Source organism: Otolemur garnettii, unplaced genomic scaffold (genome assembly GCF_000181295.1).
Source record: "Otolemur garnettii isolate 467f Iridium unplaced genomic scaffold, OtoGar3 scaffold00023, whole genome shotgun sequence".
Classification (NCBI taxonomy): domain Eukaryota; kingdom Metazoa; phylum Chordata; class Mammalia; order Primates; family Galagidae; genus Otolemur; species Otolemur garnettii.
This window is the reverse complement of record NW_003852418.1, coordinates 12,784,657-12,801,394: the sequence shown is the minus strand read 5'-3', so window position 1 is coordinate 12,801,394 and position 16,738 is coordinate 12,784,657. Positions and strand designations below refer to the sequence as shown.

The following is a 16,738-nucleotide window of genomic DNA, read 5'->3' as shown; positions in this document are numbered from 1 at the left end:
TCTGGCCTTCCCAGGGAGCACCATCATGTATGGAGCACTGCTGCTGTTCGAGTCGGAGTTCGTGCACATCGTGGCCATCTCCTTCACGTCGCTTATCCTCACTGAGCTGCTGATGGTGGCGCTGACCATCCAGACCTGGCACTGGCTCATGACGGTGGCTGAGCTGCTCAGCTTGGCCTGCTACGTCGCCTCCCTGGTGTTCCTCCACGAATTCATCGGTGAGAGTCCTGAGCATGCGTTGGTGTCCGACAGTGGGCCCACAGCTGGCATTCATTTATTGGACGTTTTGAAAATTATGCATGGGCCTTTTTTTTTTGTTCATCAGCTTTCATTAGTATTTGTGTATTTAATGTGTGGACCAAAACAAGTGTTGGGTAAGTATTCAAAGCCAGCCAAAGGCTGTAGTTGGACATCCCTGCACCAGATTCATGGGGCCCTGAGGTCTCGCCACCCCATGGAGGGAAGCTGGGCTCTTCCCATCGTTCTTCTCACTCTGCTGCCTGCATTTTCTTACCCAGGACATGAGGCCGAGGCAAACCAGCGCGCGTGATTGAGGAGTGAGGCTGCACAGTAGTGACTTCAGTGTGCAGTGAAGTGTATGCGTGGTTTTCTTTTTTAAAGGCACACAGAGCTAAGAAGGAAATCTGTTTAATTCAGTGGCAGGATCAGGGTTGGGCCCACTGTGCTGGGGCCTGAAGAGCTGTAGGGAATGGAGCCCTGGTCTCACTTGAGTAAATGACAGTCCAGCACCCTGGGGAATAGGAGGAGACAGCAATAGCCTTTTTAGCTGATGACTTTTCAAAGTTTTTTTTTTTTTTTTTTTTTTGCGTCAAAACCCCCTTTCCCATGAACTCTTAGTCCGAAGTCCAGTCCGTGAAACTGATAGGAGTGGGTTTGCAGGGAGAGGCGGCAGTGTGGAGGTGGGAGCTCCGGGACCTTGCCCTCCTCCTGCCCCCTCTCTGCTTTGTTCTCTCCAGGGGACTCCATGGCTCTCAGAGTGAAATCTGCTGCCCTGTCCCACCAAGCCACACAATGACAAGTGCCGTCAGCAGTGGCACTGCTCATGCCATGTACATGTAGGGGCACCTGCCCTGTGCCAGGGTGACAGTGGCAGACGGGGGGGTGGGCTCTCCTTGGAGTTTCCCGCATATAGCCGACACACAGATGAGTTTGTAAGCTCAGGAGTGCCAGGTGTGAGCAAAGCCACAAAGAGATGGAAACAAGGTCAGCTGGTGGAGACCCAGGAGGACCCCAAACAAAAAAATGTCATAGAAGCTTACAAATGGGAATGTGTAGGTCCCACTGGGAAGGGAGGGTGGGGGCCGATTTTCTGAGCACAGTAGTGACTTCAGGCACTCTCAGCTGTCCCTCATCAACCACTGTCTCCGGATGGACAAGCCTGGGTCCTTCACCCTCCACGCCAACCTCTCACATGCTTTATAGTATTCCCAAGTCAGTCCAGTTCAGCCAGTGCTTACTGAGCAGTTGTGAGCTGAGAGTCCCCGTGGGGCCACGGAAAGCATCTCCATGCTATGCTGGAACCACTCTGCTGCTGACGTGGGTCCAGTTCCCATCCAGAAACCTCTTTCCAGCTCAGCGTCATAAACTTTCAACGTGGGCACAGTCCAGATGACCCGGCATTTTCTGTGTTTTGCTGGGGATAGTCTCATGAGACTCTAATCTTGGTTTTCCCAGGCACAGGGCAGATTCAAGCCTGTCTGAGCTCCGAAACTTCCAGGCCAGGGGTCATGGGCTTGAAAGCCCAGCTAGGAGGCAGCAGATAGCCTTCTTTATTTTTGTAATGCCTCATACACATCTTTCCTCTTCAATAGGAGCATTAAATTTCTGTCTGCGTTACTCCAACAAAAAACAACCCTGGGGTGAGTTTTCTCCTTTATCAGTGGGGAGGCAGCTCTGAGGCTCCTTCCCAGCCAAGATGTCTATCTCCCTTCACAAGGCTGATAGACGACCCCCCTCTGGGGAGGGGGGAAGTTTTCAGTTCTAGGCTCACACCCACGCCCCCTGGAGGCCAGCAGGGGCCAGGGCGCCTTTGCTACAGGCATTCTCACTGGGGGTCCTTTGGCCCCCACCACCAACGGAGCAGATGTGAACAGATGTTATTCCCTGTATGTATAAAGTACAGATGTAGGTACAATTTTATAAACATATGTACAGTATACCTGTGGCATTGACATCTCATAGAGATGATCGATTGGGGGGGGGGGGGAATAGCCTAAAAGGCTCCGTAGGGATGAGTAATGAGAGAAAGGCTAAGAAACTCCACCTTACTAGGGCAGCATCATTGATGATGACTCGGTATCAGCCTTAAAATCTCCTCAAGAAGGTTTTAGTGAAGGTAAAAGAATATCCCTATGAAAAGTAAGGTTTTAGAACAGTGTCCTACTTGTCCCCAGCCTCTCAGAAAAGGTTTTATGAGTACCTACTGTGTGCTCAAGGGCTTGGATCGCAGGGGGTCACAGAGACATGGTCCCTGCCCTCAGGAAATGTGGTTTCCCTTGGACTTGGACCAACCACAGGGCTGAGTGCAGGGCACACAGGAAAACCGCCCAGCGGATTGAGCCCTGGGCCTGGCACTTAGTAGGTGCTTTGCTGATAGCAGCTGCATTTTGCATCCTGGCTTCGCTGTGTTGAAAACCACAAGCTGTCACTCCTATCCTACAAAGACCTCCTCACTCCTTAGGGAAAAGAGAGCACCCTGTCCTTTGGTCAGAGTCCCCGAGGTTAATCCTGTGTGTAACAGGGGGCGTCTCAGTCCACTGTGCAGCCCCCGGCTCCCCATCCCCCTGGGCTCAGATCCATCCCGTGGCTTTCCCTGATTCACTGGGGCAAAGGGAAGAAGTTGCTGGAAGAAGAAATGTGCATTTGAATGTCACTTTCTCTCTCTGGTGTTGGGGGCTTAGAAAAAGTCTCCAGCTGTCAGACTTCAAATCAAAAGTACCTTGAGGCTGTTCTCTCCACGCTAGCTTTCTTTTCCCAGTGTTTGAAAATAGCATCGCACAGAGTATCAGGAAGCTGCGGAAGAGAAAGCTGAGAACAGCCTGCAGCATCCCCTGTGCACTAAGCAGGTCCCTCCCCTTCCAGGTCGATGGAGGGAGGGCTTCTGGCCAGTGCTGGGAAGCCAGGGGGTTGTGATGTGAGACGACTTTCCCTTCAGTAGCTGTGGTACCTGTTTGAAGATCACACGTGCCTTCTAGAACATTCCCTCCTGCCTGCTCACCGCTGTCCTCCCGTTTGCTCGCAGATGTGTACTTCATTGCCACCTTGTCATTCTTGTGGAAAGTCTCGGTCATCACGCTGGTCAGCTGCCTGCCCCTCTACGTCCTCAAGTACCTGCGCAGACGGTTCTCCCCACCCAGCTACTCGAAGCTCACGTCGTAGGCTGTACGCTGGCAGAGGGGACCCTGGTCTCTGTGCCGAGGGAGTTCACGTTCCATCTGCATTACCTGCCACCTGTGGATTCTGCAGGGATCGCTGACACGTGCAGTTCTGATGGGATGAGCCGTGCACGGAAATGGAGCCCTCACGCTGAACGGACAGGAAGGAGGTTCCTGAGAGGTGCCCGCTTGGGCCTGTTTGAACCCCTGGTCGTTCATATGTGAGCAAATGTGAATACATTAAAACTGGCGGCTCGGCTGGGAGATGGGTGTGGGTCCCTGTGCGAGCTTCCTTATGACTTGAATTCTGTCCTTGTGTGATAAAAGTTTTTGTCTATTGAAGGTGGTAGAAGGCTTGTTTTTTTTTTTCTTTTTGTTAACAGTCCTAATGTGTGTGTACTCTTTAATTTTTTCTCGCTCTTAAAAAGGGATGTCAGGAAAAGACAAAAGTGCTTAGCATAGGTGTGGGAGGAGAAGAAGGTGACATTTGGTGAAAAATTATCTAAACAGTAATCTCTGTTTGGAAATAGCTTCTCTGGGCAGCCCTGCTCTGCTTACCCATGTTACACCGGCTGGCTGGGATGTTAACAAGTAAATTAGGAGAGAGAGAGAGAGAGCCATAAATCCAGCCCGTTTTCCTTGATCTGATTCAACAGCTGTAGGACTTGAGTTAACTTCACCTGCCACCTCGTAAAAGAATTTCAGAAGTGTGATCCCGCTTTATCAGGACCTGGCAACAATTTACAAAGTCAGTGACTCTCTGAGGACACCCTCGGACATTTTCAGCAGCGTTGTTTTAGCAGGGAATGTGCGGCTGAGCAGCCCTTAAATGTGTCGACAGCGTGATAAGAGACTCAACTAATTCTTTAGACAACATGGCAGATGTGACTCAGATCCTCCGGCTCCAAAGCGGAAAGGTCAGGGAACGGGGGCTCTTCTCTCATCCACAGAAATCTGTTTCCTGTTAGGAGGAATTATTGAGGATGAACTGACAAAGGCAGGGCCATCTTGTCACGCTCCCATTCATCGGTAGCCGCCTTCAGAGCAAGGCGCCCCAGTGGGAGGAGGCTCGGACTGCAGCTCTGGGATCTGGGATCTGTTCCACTGCCTGCAGATTTCAAGAGGAACTTGCTGAAAGGCAGCCAGTAGTAAGGATTCCTCTCCTACCAGGATGGACTACATGCGTGTGGGTTTCCAACAGAGCGTGGCTTCTTGCTTCAGAGGAAGATGGGTGGGCATTTCCAAGCTTTGGACATGGCAAAGCAAGGCATTCTTGGGTTCTTAAGTCCCTTCTTGTAGAAGCCACACGTGCATGCCATAAGGGTTAAGTTGGTAGATGGTCAAGAGCGGAGTGTGCTGATATCTTGGATGTATGATTAATTCTGTTTTGAATACATACCCTTCAAACTTCTGGTGTGACACTACTTGTGTGCTTCAGAGATGCATATACAGCCTGGTTGCTGATGCCTACCACCTACCCTTGGAAAAACCTGCTTTGGGAGGGTTGGGGACACAAGAATCTGACAGTCCCTTGCCCTTGAAGCACTCTTGAGATGCTCTTGTATTTTGTGTTGCCCATTTAAAACTTTCCAAAATGACAAGTCAAGTTGTAGGCACTGACAGATTGGCTGTGGACACTACTTCTATTTTATCTTAAGATCCTGCACATTTGCAGGAATTCTGCACTTTGGCAGCCATTTCTGCCCGAGAGAAAAGGTTTACAGAAATATTGCATTGAGCGGAGGCAGGAGACTCGCTTGAGCCCAGGAGTTGGAGGTTGCTATGAGCTGTAATGCCACGGCACTCTGCCCAGGGGGACAGCTTGAGGCTCTGTCTCAAAAAAAAAAAAAAGAAATATTGCATTGAATAAGTGATTGTTTTTAGGAATAGGATCTTTGTCTAAAAACTTGAGAAAGGTCAAGCAAGCCTCACTTTTTCAGCCAGTGATTTTATGTGGTTTCAAAGGTAGAGGAGGAGAAAGTTGTGCTCAAGGCTTTTGAGCCTCTTGAATGTCAGCCTGTAAGACTAGGAGTCTTAAGATAGTTCACAAACCCTGACAGGTGATGGCTTCTGCAGGTGGGTCATGGAGAACCGTTGTTAAGAAATGTTAGATGTTTCCAGCAGACGTAAGGAATGAAAATGGTCTCTCTGGTCTTTTCCTTTATTCCCAATTTTGATTGAGGTACACGAGTTGAATTTTAAAGCCAACACACAAGTTACTGCTCAACATCTCAAAGAGAGACAGTTTTCAAGAGAGGCTGAAAAAATCACACCTGAAAGTCGAAGGCACTGGACAGTGTCCTCCACAAAGCTCCTTGTTCCATTGTCTCAGCCACACATGGGTGGACCCAGTTAAGGGAAACCCAAGTGGAAACGGCCATGGTTCCGACCATCCTGCCAGCGGGCAGCCTGCCAGTGTTACTCACTAGGAGGGTCCCTGAGTGTCTAGCAGTGCACACACTGCACTTCTCAAACATGGGAAACACAAGGCCTGGGGTGTGTGTCATCATTTGAGAGTGCATGACCCTCACCTGCACAGATCGGACTGTCATCCCAGCAGAGCACCCAGGAGTGTTCAGGCACTTCCAAGGGGTGATTTCAGTTGTGGGGGAAGGTTTCAAAAAAAAAAAAGAAACCTGAGCTATTTTATAAGAACCTCTCCTGAGCTGGTAAGCCTTAAGTGTAAGGATTTGTTTGACCTTTCCCTTAGTTCATCAATCTGGAAAGAGCCTTGATGACCATTGAACCCTCGAAACTCACTGAGACTTAACTCTCAGATAGCCAGTTTAATTTGAGGTCACAGGGGGCCTGTAGGCACACGTCAGCACAGTTTGAACACTTCTTAAATAAAAATCACAGCTTCCGCGTGCCCTCTGACAACACTAGCTATGTCTGCTAGGACAAGCACTTCTGTTGCCATTTTATTACTGTTCTTATTTCTTTGATTATAATTGTGTTGAGGGCAGAGGATCTCTTTGGTTCCTCTTTTCTCCCCCTTTCTTCCTTCCCTCCTTTCTTCTCTCTCTCTCTCTTTTTTTAGAGACAGAGTCTCATTTTGTTGCCCTCGGTAGAGTGCTATGGTGTCACAGCTCACAGCAACCTCCAACTCCTGGGCTTAGGCGATTCTCTTGCCTCAGCTTCCCCAGTAGCTGGGACTACAGGCATCCGCCACAACGCCCGGCTCAAACCCGCCACCCTCAGTATATGGGGCCGGTGCCCTACTCATTGAGCCACAGGCGCCGCCCCCCCCCCTTTTTTTCTCTAAGAAAATGACCAGACATATTTCTCCACCTTGAATAATTTTTTAAATTGGATGGGTTTGCCCCTCTTTGAGAGCGTGTGTGCGCACAACTATGGCCTGTGGCACTTGATGAGACAGGTGGCGCTGTAGCTGTCCGGAGGCATCCCGGCAGCATCTTAAAAGTTGGAGCAAACCACCTGTTTGCAGCTGGAGCTGGTCGGCCAAGTGCTGGGATTTCCCCCGCTCTTAGCGAGCATTGCTGCATTCCCATCCCTGTCCTGCTCCTCTGCAGTGAGACCCTTTTTACTTTTTAGCAGTAATCCTAAAAATACCATCCTCTCTTTATAGCTGTTTCCTCGATTTATTCCCTGCTGAAAATATAGCCTGTACTGACAATATTTTTAAATGTATTTCAAATTCTGTGCTCATTGGAAATTGAAATGTTAGTGGCTATTTTTTTTTTTTTCTCCTCCAGACTCTTGTTTTTATCCTTAGTCTCGTTCTTACTGGGGTGGGGCTGGGCAAGCGCTCAGGCCTTTAGGGGCAGCATTTTCAACCTTTGCCAAAATCGCCAGGGGGACCTACATCGTCTTCTGCTCCGTTTCTGCGAAGCAGACATCTGTCTGCTGCTTTGGGCTCTTTTGTGTGTTTGAACCACGTGTGTGAGCATGTGATACCATTGCAAGGTTTTGAAGACGTATTTGGTTTTCATTGCATTAAAAATCTACCCCTCCCAGCTTTGTTTTCATTTAAAAAATATGCAAGGAGCTTTGTAAATTCAACAGATTTTATTTCTCTTTCTTTTAATGTAAAGCTTTTTGTTGTTTACTTAAAATATTACTATTATGTCCAGTCCTTCTTAGAGGGGAAAAAAAATCACCTTTTTCAATGGAAATGCAGAGCGTCCCACAGGTGGACCAGTGTCCCTCACCTGCAGCTTGGAAGTGTCTTCTCAGGCCAGAGTGGTGTCCCTGTGCATCTGTCTTCTCCAGCACAACGCGGTTGGCGGTGCAGTCTGCTAGTTGGATAATGCCAGTGACTGTCGTGTTTATTCGGTCAGATGGGGGTGGGGCATGGTGTTTGCAAAAAAAATTGTGGCTAATTTCTTAATTTCTTGCAGTGAGGTTAACTGTAAATTCCTCCAGGAGTCCACTATTTCCCCGTTAGCAGCCCTCTCTCTGTGTGACCCCCCTTCCACACTTGCAGCAGGACAGCGGTCTTTGATGGGGAAGCTCCGGTGCGGGATGCTTTAATTTAACAGACCCTTCCAGATGATTTAGATTCTCGGTTCTGTGACGACGCACATGTGATCTCTCGTGTTTCCCGGGGATTCTACTTTCATTGTTTGCCAACACGGCCCATTGCTGTTGCCCAATAAAGCTTGTGTACTTTCTGCCTCGGGGGATTACTTTAATTTGCAGGAGACATGAATTCTGGTGTCAAAACGAAGACGTTTTTATTACAACGCTTCTATTTTGTGCTTCTCTACCATAAAATGTAAAGAGCTCTTTTTTCCCCCCAGTCTAAAAAAAGTTTTGATCTTGGCAAAAACCTCCAGATCAATGCATGTCATTTATTATCCTGTGCTGTTGTCCATTTCAGACGTGTCAGAATTTCATAAAGTGATGCTATAAATGGAGACTAAGCTGGAAACCATAAGATCCATATTGTATTTATACACAGGGTCCTTGATGACTTTGCAGTCTGTTCTTTTGTTTGATTTTTAATCAAGGGACGGAAGATTGGGGAACACAGTCACTTAAGTTTGAGGCACAAAAGTGTTTTTTAATTTCAGATTGATCCGAGGTTACAAATGTTTAGGTTACATTGTTTTCATTTCTAAGGTAAAGGTCAAGTTGTAGTTGAGCCCTTCACCCAGGGGACCTGCTGGACACCCTCACATTGTGCATAGGAGGTGAGAACCTGCCAGCCCTTCCCCTCTGGCAGAAGAGTTTTTTAAGCTATCATGTAGGAAGCAGGGAGCATTATATTTTGTTAATTTAATCCAGTGTTTTCAACCAGGGGTGATTTTGTCCTTCAAGGGGCACATGGTGGACATCTTAAGATATATTCGGTCATTACCATGTGGGGGGTGGGGGGAGAGGGGTGCTTACAGGTGAAGGGTGTTGCTAAAAACCCTATGCTGAGTAAGACAGCTTGTCCAGAGGATTATCCTACCCAGAACGTCCAAAGTAGCACGTGTCTGTAAAGGGGCCCAGGGGGGTGAATTTCTGTGTGTCAGAAGCAAGGTTTGCACCCTTGCTGGCCAAGAGGCTTAGTGAGTAGCGCTTTGCAGCAGGGGACGGCTGGTTTCCTGTGGTCCGTTCTCAGTTGGAGGGGCCGTTCTCAGCTTTATCGATTAGAAAGAGAATTGTAATTTAGCTGTGTTTCGCTGACAGTGGCTTCCCTGGACCAAAGGAAGACAGGTGCTTTTCCCTTAACCGGGCATGCTGTGTCACAGAGTCTCAGGTCCCTGCATTTGCCTGCAGTGAAATCCCGCTTGTATGTAGACGCTCCTCCTTCCGAGCCACTAGGGGGAACTTGAGGACTGAAAGACAGGTCTGTTTGCCGTTTGCTGTGACCAGCCAGGCCCAGCGTGCTCCCTGCCCCAGTCTCAAGACGTTGCTTTCATAGCTTCAGCATTTATTTCATGGCCAACGGCTCCATCAAAAAACAGACATTTCTTTTCATGTTGTTGACCAGAATATTTTGCTGGACTTTTAAAAAAAGTGGGGAGGGGGAAGAAAAGGAGATGGGAGATGCATATTTATTTCCTCTTAGATATTTGCATATTTGAATAATTGGCAACGAGGAAGCCTTTCCCCAACTCACTGTTCAGGCTAATAAGGTTTTGAAACGAAATGTTCCAACATCCCGAGTACTTGAACTGTTTTTGTTATGAAACTTTTCAGGGTGACTTGAAGCCCTGTGGTATTTGTGAGGAGGTTCTATAAATGATGGATTTGCTCACCTCAAAATAGAACTGTAGTCGCTCCAAACTTTCCAGAAGTGGGAGCACAGTGACAGAATTCATTCAGGACTTGCTAATTTCCTACTTTAAATGGGTTACATAACAGAACAGTCCCGCCTTCACGCCTCTCCAAACTCCCCATGAAGTGATGGTGAAATGTATCATTAAGAGCTAGAAATAGCTCTGCTAAACTCTGGGGAAAAGATGAGTTTTTTTTCTGATATCCCTCCCCACCCCACCCCCCTTTTTTTCACCCAAACATTGCATAATGTTAAAAAAAAAAGTCAACTCTTTCCGTGGGATTTAATTTCATTCTCCATGTGGCTGTTGTTGGAGGGGTAACTTAAGCACTTTGGGGGCCGGTGGATTTTTGGAGGATCATGCATTCCCGGATCAGTTTTCACCCGAAGCTTTAGCCAAAAACTGTGCCCAGTGCTGGGTTTCTCTCCTTGCCTCCTGCCCCCCTTTCGTGGATGGGTGATTTACGTACAGCACAGCATCTTTTCGGAAAGCCTGCCTTCTGCAAGACAAAGCCTCCCTCCACTTCTGTGCTGAGGCTTTGACCTCAACATGGATTCCCTCTAAAATTGGGGGTAACTGAGTCATGTGTGAAGTCATCGGCCCCACAATCTTTAGTTGATAACGAGCCAGGTCTTCAGTTTTTAGAATTTAGCTAGAAGGTTCTGTTTGCTCACACTAAGAACTTGGTGTTCTAAGCCTCTACTGTCCATTTTCAAGAGATTTTGAGAAAAATACATTTTTTTCTTTAATCAGGTCCAGATAAACCCAGGACTGTTTTTTTTCTTTTTGAGACAGAGTCTCACTATGTGGCCCTCAGTAGAGTGCCATGGCGTTGCGGCTCACAGCAACCTCAAACTCTTGGGCTTAAGTGATTCTCTTACCTCGGCCTCCCAAGTAGCTGGGACTACAGGTGCCCCACAATGTCCCGGCTAGTTTTGTTGTTGTTGTTGTTATTGTTGTCTAGCTGGCCCAGGCCGGGTTGGGACCCGCCAGCCCCAGTGTATGTGGTGGGTACCCTAACCATTGGGCCACGGGCACCAAGCCCCAGGACTATTTTTTTTTTCCTTTGAGAAAGATTGCAGAGCCCAGAAGAAAGAGGGTGTGGGGGGCGGTCTGTGGAATACTCTAACACTGTCCTTCCTTCATTTACCAAATATTTACTGAGCACCTACTACGTGGTGGACACTGTTCTTGGGACTGGAGGTGGGGCAGGGAATAAGACAGCTACGTGCCCTGCCCTAGCAGGGGTTATATTTGTGTGTGTGTGTAAGAGAGGGAGACAGACAGATACGGGCTCTAATATCAGGTGAAGATGAAGCCTCCTAAGGTAATTAAAGCAGGGCAAATCAGTCAGAATGTGACAGGTATGAATAAGGGTGGGGAAAGTGGAGTCAGAGAGGGGCTCTCTGGGGATGGGCCACAGGCACAGAGTCCTGAAGGATGAGGAGGAAGAAGTGGCATTCAGGAATGGTGTGTGCAAAGGCCCTGGGGTCAGAAAGGCTAGGTCATATTGGAGGGACACAGGACTGGAGCTCTGAGACCGAGGAGGAGAAATGGAGAAGGTGAGGGAAGGAGGGAAGGCCTACAGACCTTGGCATTCAGGCTAGGAAGTGCCACACCAGAACTGAGCAGGTGTTGTTAAACGTTAGCCCTCTAGACTGGACCTATGCCCAAAGACCCATCTCACTCTCTGCCACCTTCTCTGCCTCATTGACCCAGCCCCTCCTGGCCTCATTTCCACCCCAGTGTCCAAGGAGGCTCAGGTGGAACCCCTGGCCATGGCCCCAGCCCACTCCCATACCCAGCAATCTGCGTGATTTGATCGACGTAATCCACAGTGGTAAATACAAAGCAGCACCAGGCCTTGGATGAGGTTTCTTCTTGCTTTTCCAGCGACTAATAGGAAGGGTCCCTGTCCAGCCCTGTATCCCCGGGTGCTGTTGACAGGGGTGACTGTCCTGAGACACAGGCTGCGTAAACGGGTGCCTAGAAATGAGAGGTGAGTCAGGAGGAAGACTAGGTAGAGAAAAATTAACTGGGTCATGTTCTTCGAAGCTGCCACATTTCCTGAATATGCCCACTTGGGTCCAATTTCGAAGATGAAGCCTTTTGTAGTCGTGAAACTGTAGGAGCCCAGTCTGTGTTCAAATTCCTCCTGAAGAAAGAAAGAATAACGAGAACAGGCTGTGGAAAAGAATGTAGTTAGTGTCTTAAGGATGGCCAAATATTCATTCTCATTTGTCCTTTTATGTGAAACAGATTTTTTAAAAGGCAATTGGAGTAGCTAACGACATCCAGAGCCCTATTGATTCGAGTGGGGCTGCGAGTGGGGGCTTAAATTGGCCCAAACAACTAATCAGACCCAAAGAAGGAGGTGAGTTGATTACTCTGGAAATTGCACAGGAATCCTTCAAAGACGTGGCCAATAATTAGGGTTGGAGATGCTACTCTTTATGCACATAACTTAGCATAATATTATTAGGCAGCTCATCACCACCAGAATTAGAGAAAATCAGGCCAGAAAAATCCTGCGAGCGGGGCTGACTTGGGCAGACGTGGAGGCTTTTGGTCTAAAATGGCCTGCCTGGTGCTTGAGGAAGATGCAGAGAAATCACAGCCTTCTGTGCCCTGACGGGAGATGGGAGCGAATGCAGTGTCACCTAAGGGGGAGGTGCTGGAGTTGGAAGGGGGGCAGCGGGGACTGACACAGGCCGGGTCTGAATGTCACTTCCCTCACTAGCTGAGTCACATGGGGCCAATCCTCTGAGGATTGATGGCACGGTGGGCGGTGGAGATACAGAAATGGTGCTGTCATTGTCACTCCAGGCCTCTATCAGTGGAGGGAAGTCCATCACCAAAATGGGGTTCTCCCCAGGTTTTCCCCAAACACCATGGTCACCCATCTGGCTAGAGTTCTTAGAAGATTCCAAAGTTTGGGGGGCAGAGTCAATAGCCAGCCTGGAATCTTTCCATGTACCTTTTGCCGATCTTGCAGGCTCTCTGCCCTCCAGAGCTGGCCCTGATCCTGTAGCCCCAGCTCTCGTTCTCAGTCGGAAGTGAACCTGCCTCCCAGAAGCTGGGCTGGGCTCCCCTGACTAAAGCCTGCACCCCTCTGCAGCTGGAGGGAGTGTGGCCTGAGGAGGAAGCCAAAGAAAGCTCCCCCAAATCCATTGACACGGGGATTTGGAAGGGAGAAAGATAGTAATAGAATTGGCAAATCAGGCTCGGCACCTGTGGCTCAAGCGGCTAGGGCGCCAGCCACGTACACCTAAGGTGGCGGGTTCGAATCCCCAGCCCGGGCCCGCCAAACAACAATGATGGCTGCAACCAAGAAACGGCCGGGCGCTGTGGCGGGCGCCTGTGGTCCCAGCTATTTGGGAGGCTGAGGCAGGAGACTCGCTTGAGCCTAGGAGTTGGAGGTTGCTGTGAGCGTGATGCCATAGCACTCTAACCAGGGGGATAGCTTGAGGCTCCGTCTCAAAAAAAAAAAAAAAAAAAGAATTGGCAAATCAATTAAAACAGTGGTTCTCAACCTGTGTTGAGAACCTACGTCATGACCCCTTTTTAACAATGAAAATACATTATGGCATTAGGAAGGTTGAGAACCCAGACTTAAAACTTCTTTACTCCTTTTTTTTTTTTTAACTTAAAGATGACAAATTCATTAATAGTATAGAAGGCAGAATTTGCTTGTGTTTAAAAAAACTAAATCACAAAGGTGGGAAGAAGCGAGGGGGAGTGAGGGCTTCCCTGCTGGCTTCAGCTCTCTCCAGTTCTAGAAGAACAGGTGGGTGGAACCGGCTTCTGGTTTTATCCCTCACCAGCCCAGCCTCTGACCCACGGTTAGGGCTCAGTAAACCTTGGTGGCATTTGAGGTTTTTTTTTTTTTTTAATTCTGGAAAAATATACATAGGATAAAGTTTATACATTTTAATGGCAGCAAGCCCTTGAGTTTTAAGAGTGGTTTCTGGAAGATTCCAGAACCTGACTGAACAACATGAGCCCTGCCTTTCGTGGCATTTTACATTTGCAAAGCGCTTTCCCACCTACACTTCACAATCCCATGGGGCAGGTGTCATTATCCCCATTTTACAATAAGGGGGGGAAAAGGACACAAAGGTTAAAGTTGAACCAGGCCCACACAACACCTAAAAATGTTGCGTGGTTGAATTCTGACAGATGCTATATCTGAGAAAAACCACTCAGCTGTGATATAACTGAAAACTCCCAAGCAACATAGTTTAAATAAGATAGAAGGTACTTTTCTTTCTTGTATAAGAGAAGTCTGGGTTTAGGAAGCTGGGGGGGGGTATGCTGGCTTAGACTGTCATGGGAAACTGGGACCCCTCAGCTCTCTCTCCACTCTCTTGCCCAAGGCTGCCACCAATACCTCATGGTGCAGAATGGCTGCTGGAGATCCTGCCTTCAAGTCTGAAGCCCAGAGAGCAGGAAAGAGCAAAGAGAGTGGACCCTCTCCCTTGAGAGAGGATTCCCAGAATTTGCACACATTATCTCTGCTAAGACCTCAGGCGAATGACCCCATTACCACACATGGCTTTCAAAGAGGCTGGGAAATGCAGCCTTTTACTGAGAACCCTAATGAAAATGAAGGTTCTGTTTCTGAGGCAGGAGGGGGAGAAACAGCAAACAGCGGTCTGTACACTAAAGAGGACAAAGATGGGTAATAAGGAACCCTTCCCCTTAAATGACACCACTCACTTACTATACACTTAGGTATGCCAGAGGTGTGAGGTGTGAACTCACCTTCTTGTGAGAGCAATAGTTGGGAACACACAGGCATGATCTGGCCAAAGAGAGACATTATTTCTTTCATTCATCTTCCTTTTCTTTTCTTTTTTTTTTTTTTGTATTCCTTATTTCATCCATCTTTTTCATCTTTTTCCTTGAAACCTTTAGTTTTTCATCTTACATCGCCCTTTTTCATATGTAAAAAAAAATGTTAAGTATGGCATACATACAGAAAAGTGTAGTTAATAGACCAATAGTGAATGCATAGTTGATGTATTTTTATGTAGGTTTCCACCCGTGAGACCTCACTGAGGTCTCACGAAATGACTGCCCTGGGCAAATGCATAGGCAGGGGTCCTCAAACTTTTTAAACGGGGCCAGTTCACTGTCCCTCGGACTGCTGGAGGGCCGGACTGCGGGCCCCGGGATGAGTCAGCTGCTAAGCAGGACAGGCAGTGGCAGCAAAAGCACCTGGCAGGCCGGATAAATGTAGTTTGAGGACGCCTGCCATAGAGGCAAAGTAGATTAGTGGTCGTTGGGGTCTGAGGAGGACAGAAGGTCTAAGGGGTGACTGCTAATGGGTACTGAGGTTTTTGGGGGGGTGATAAAAGTTAAATGGTGGTGGTGGTCACACAACTGTGTAAATTTACTAAAAACTGTTGACTTTACTTTAAATGGGTGAATTTTATGGCATATAACATAGCATCTCAATGAAGATATTAAAACCCTGCAAATGGCCTTCCAGGGAGGCTTATTGCCTTTGACAGCACCATGTATGATAGTCCAGTTGTTTTGCCCGGAATCTGCACTTGGCATTTGTCGGTATTGTTTGTTTTAGCTGTTCTAACAGGTGTGCAATGGTATCTCATCACGGCTGTAAATTACAGGCCCCTAATGATTAATAATATTAAACACCTTTTCAAGTGCTTGTTTGCCGTCTGTATATCTTCTCTGGTGAAATGATCATATCTTTCACTTATTTTTTATTTTATATATTTTTTATTCTTTTTTGAGACAGAGTTTCATTTTGTCACCCTCGGGAGAATGGCGTGGCGTCATAGCTCACAGCAACCTCAAACTCCTGGGCTCAGGGGATCCTCTTGCTCCCCTAGGAGCTGGCACTACAGGCACCTGCCACAATGCCTGGCTATTTTTTGTTTGTTTTAGCAGACCTGGGCCAGGTTTGAACCCACCAGCCCTGGTGCATGTGGCTGGCGCCCTAACCACTAAGCTAAGGACGCCCAGCCCTATCACTTATTTTTAAAAATCAGATTGTTTCCTCACTGTTGAATTTTGGGAGATCTTTATATATTCTGGATACAAGTATGTGACTGAAGTAGTGATTCGTGACTATTCCCCTCCCTCCACCACTGCTTATGGCTTGCCCTTCTGTTGCCTTCATTGGTAATATTTTATATTTTAGCCATGTCAGTGAATGTGTTGTGGTATGTCACTGTGGTTTTAATTTGTGTCAAATCACGTCTTAGTCTGATTTGTGGGGTCCTGGTTCCATAGCGGCTATGGCTACATGCAAAATGCTTCACTTACAAACTCTTTGCAAAGAGGGAGCTTTCATTATCTTTTCTATGGAGGAGGCTTTAAGAAATGTGGTGACTTGGCTCGGCACCTGTGGCTCAAGTGGCTAAGGCACCAGCCACATACACCTAAGGTGGTAGGTTCAAATCCAGCCCGGGCCCGCCAAACAACAATGATGGCTGCAACCAAAAAATATCCAGGCATTGTGGCGGGTGCCTGTGGTCCCAGCTACTTGGGAGGCGGAGGCAGGAGACTCGCTTGAGCCCAGGAGTTGGAGGTTGCTGTGAGCTGTGATGCCACGGCATTCTACCCAGGGGGACAGCTTGAAGCTCTGTCTCAAAAAAAGAAATGTGGTGACTTGCTCAAGGTCACACAACTTCTAAGTAAGAAGAGGCAGAGCCAGGATTGGTGCCCTGGTTGGTTGACTTAGAGGCAGCTGCTGCCTCTTCTGAGTTAAAATTTATTCAATTTCAAGGCTCCTGGTGAAAGCAATAGACTCCCTTCTCTCCACTGAGCCGCATTCTTCCAGGGCATGTCCCGGGAGGTGGAGAGATGCCGAGGCTGATGAGGAACGGCTGCTCCATTTATCTGACTCCATCATTCCCAAGAACCATCCTCACCTTCACCAACTGACATAGCAGTTCCCAGGAAATTGCCACATTCTCTGGCTGCTGTCATTGTGGCTGTTCCCACTTTCTAATTAAGAGCACAGCTAACCTCAGGATGGGGTAGAGGCCTCAAACCGTGAGTCATTGCAGGCATGGCATCACCCCGATCCCCGAGCTGTTTGGAAGTGCCATTCACATCCATTGTGTTTGCATTTGC

General features: G+C 48.0%; 1 protein-coding gene across 1 annotated transcript in view; it reads left to right on the top strand.

Moving 5' to 3' along the window:
- Nucleotides 1-4,806, top strand: part of ATP9A (ATPase phospholipid transporting 9A (putative)) — a 118,323-nt gene extending 113,517 nt beyond the window's left edge. Inside the window, exons 27-28 of the mRNA XM_003787704.3 lie at nucleotides 15-218; nucleotides 3,263-4,806. Of these exons, the coding sequence (XP_003787752.1) occupies nucleotides 15-218; nucleotides 3,263-3,399 (341 nt within the window). The 3' untranslated portion in view covers nucleotides 3,400-4,806. The remainder of the gene's footprint in view (nucleotides 1-14; nucleotides 219-3,262) is intronic.
- The last annotated feature ends 11,932 nt before the right edge of the window (nucleotides 4,807-16,738 follow it).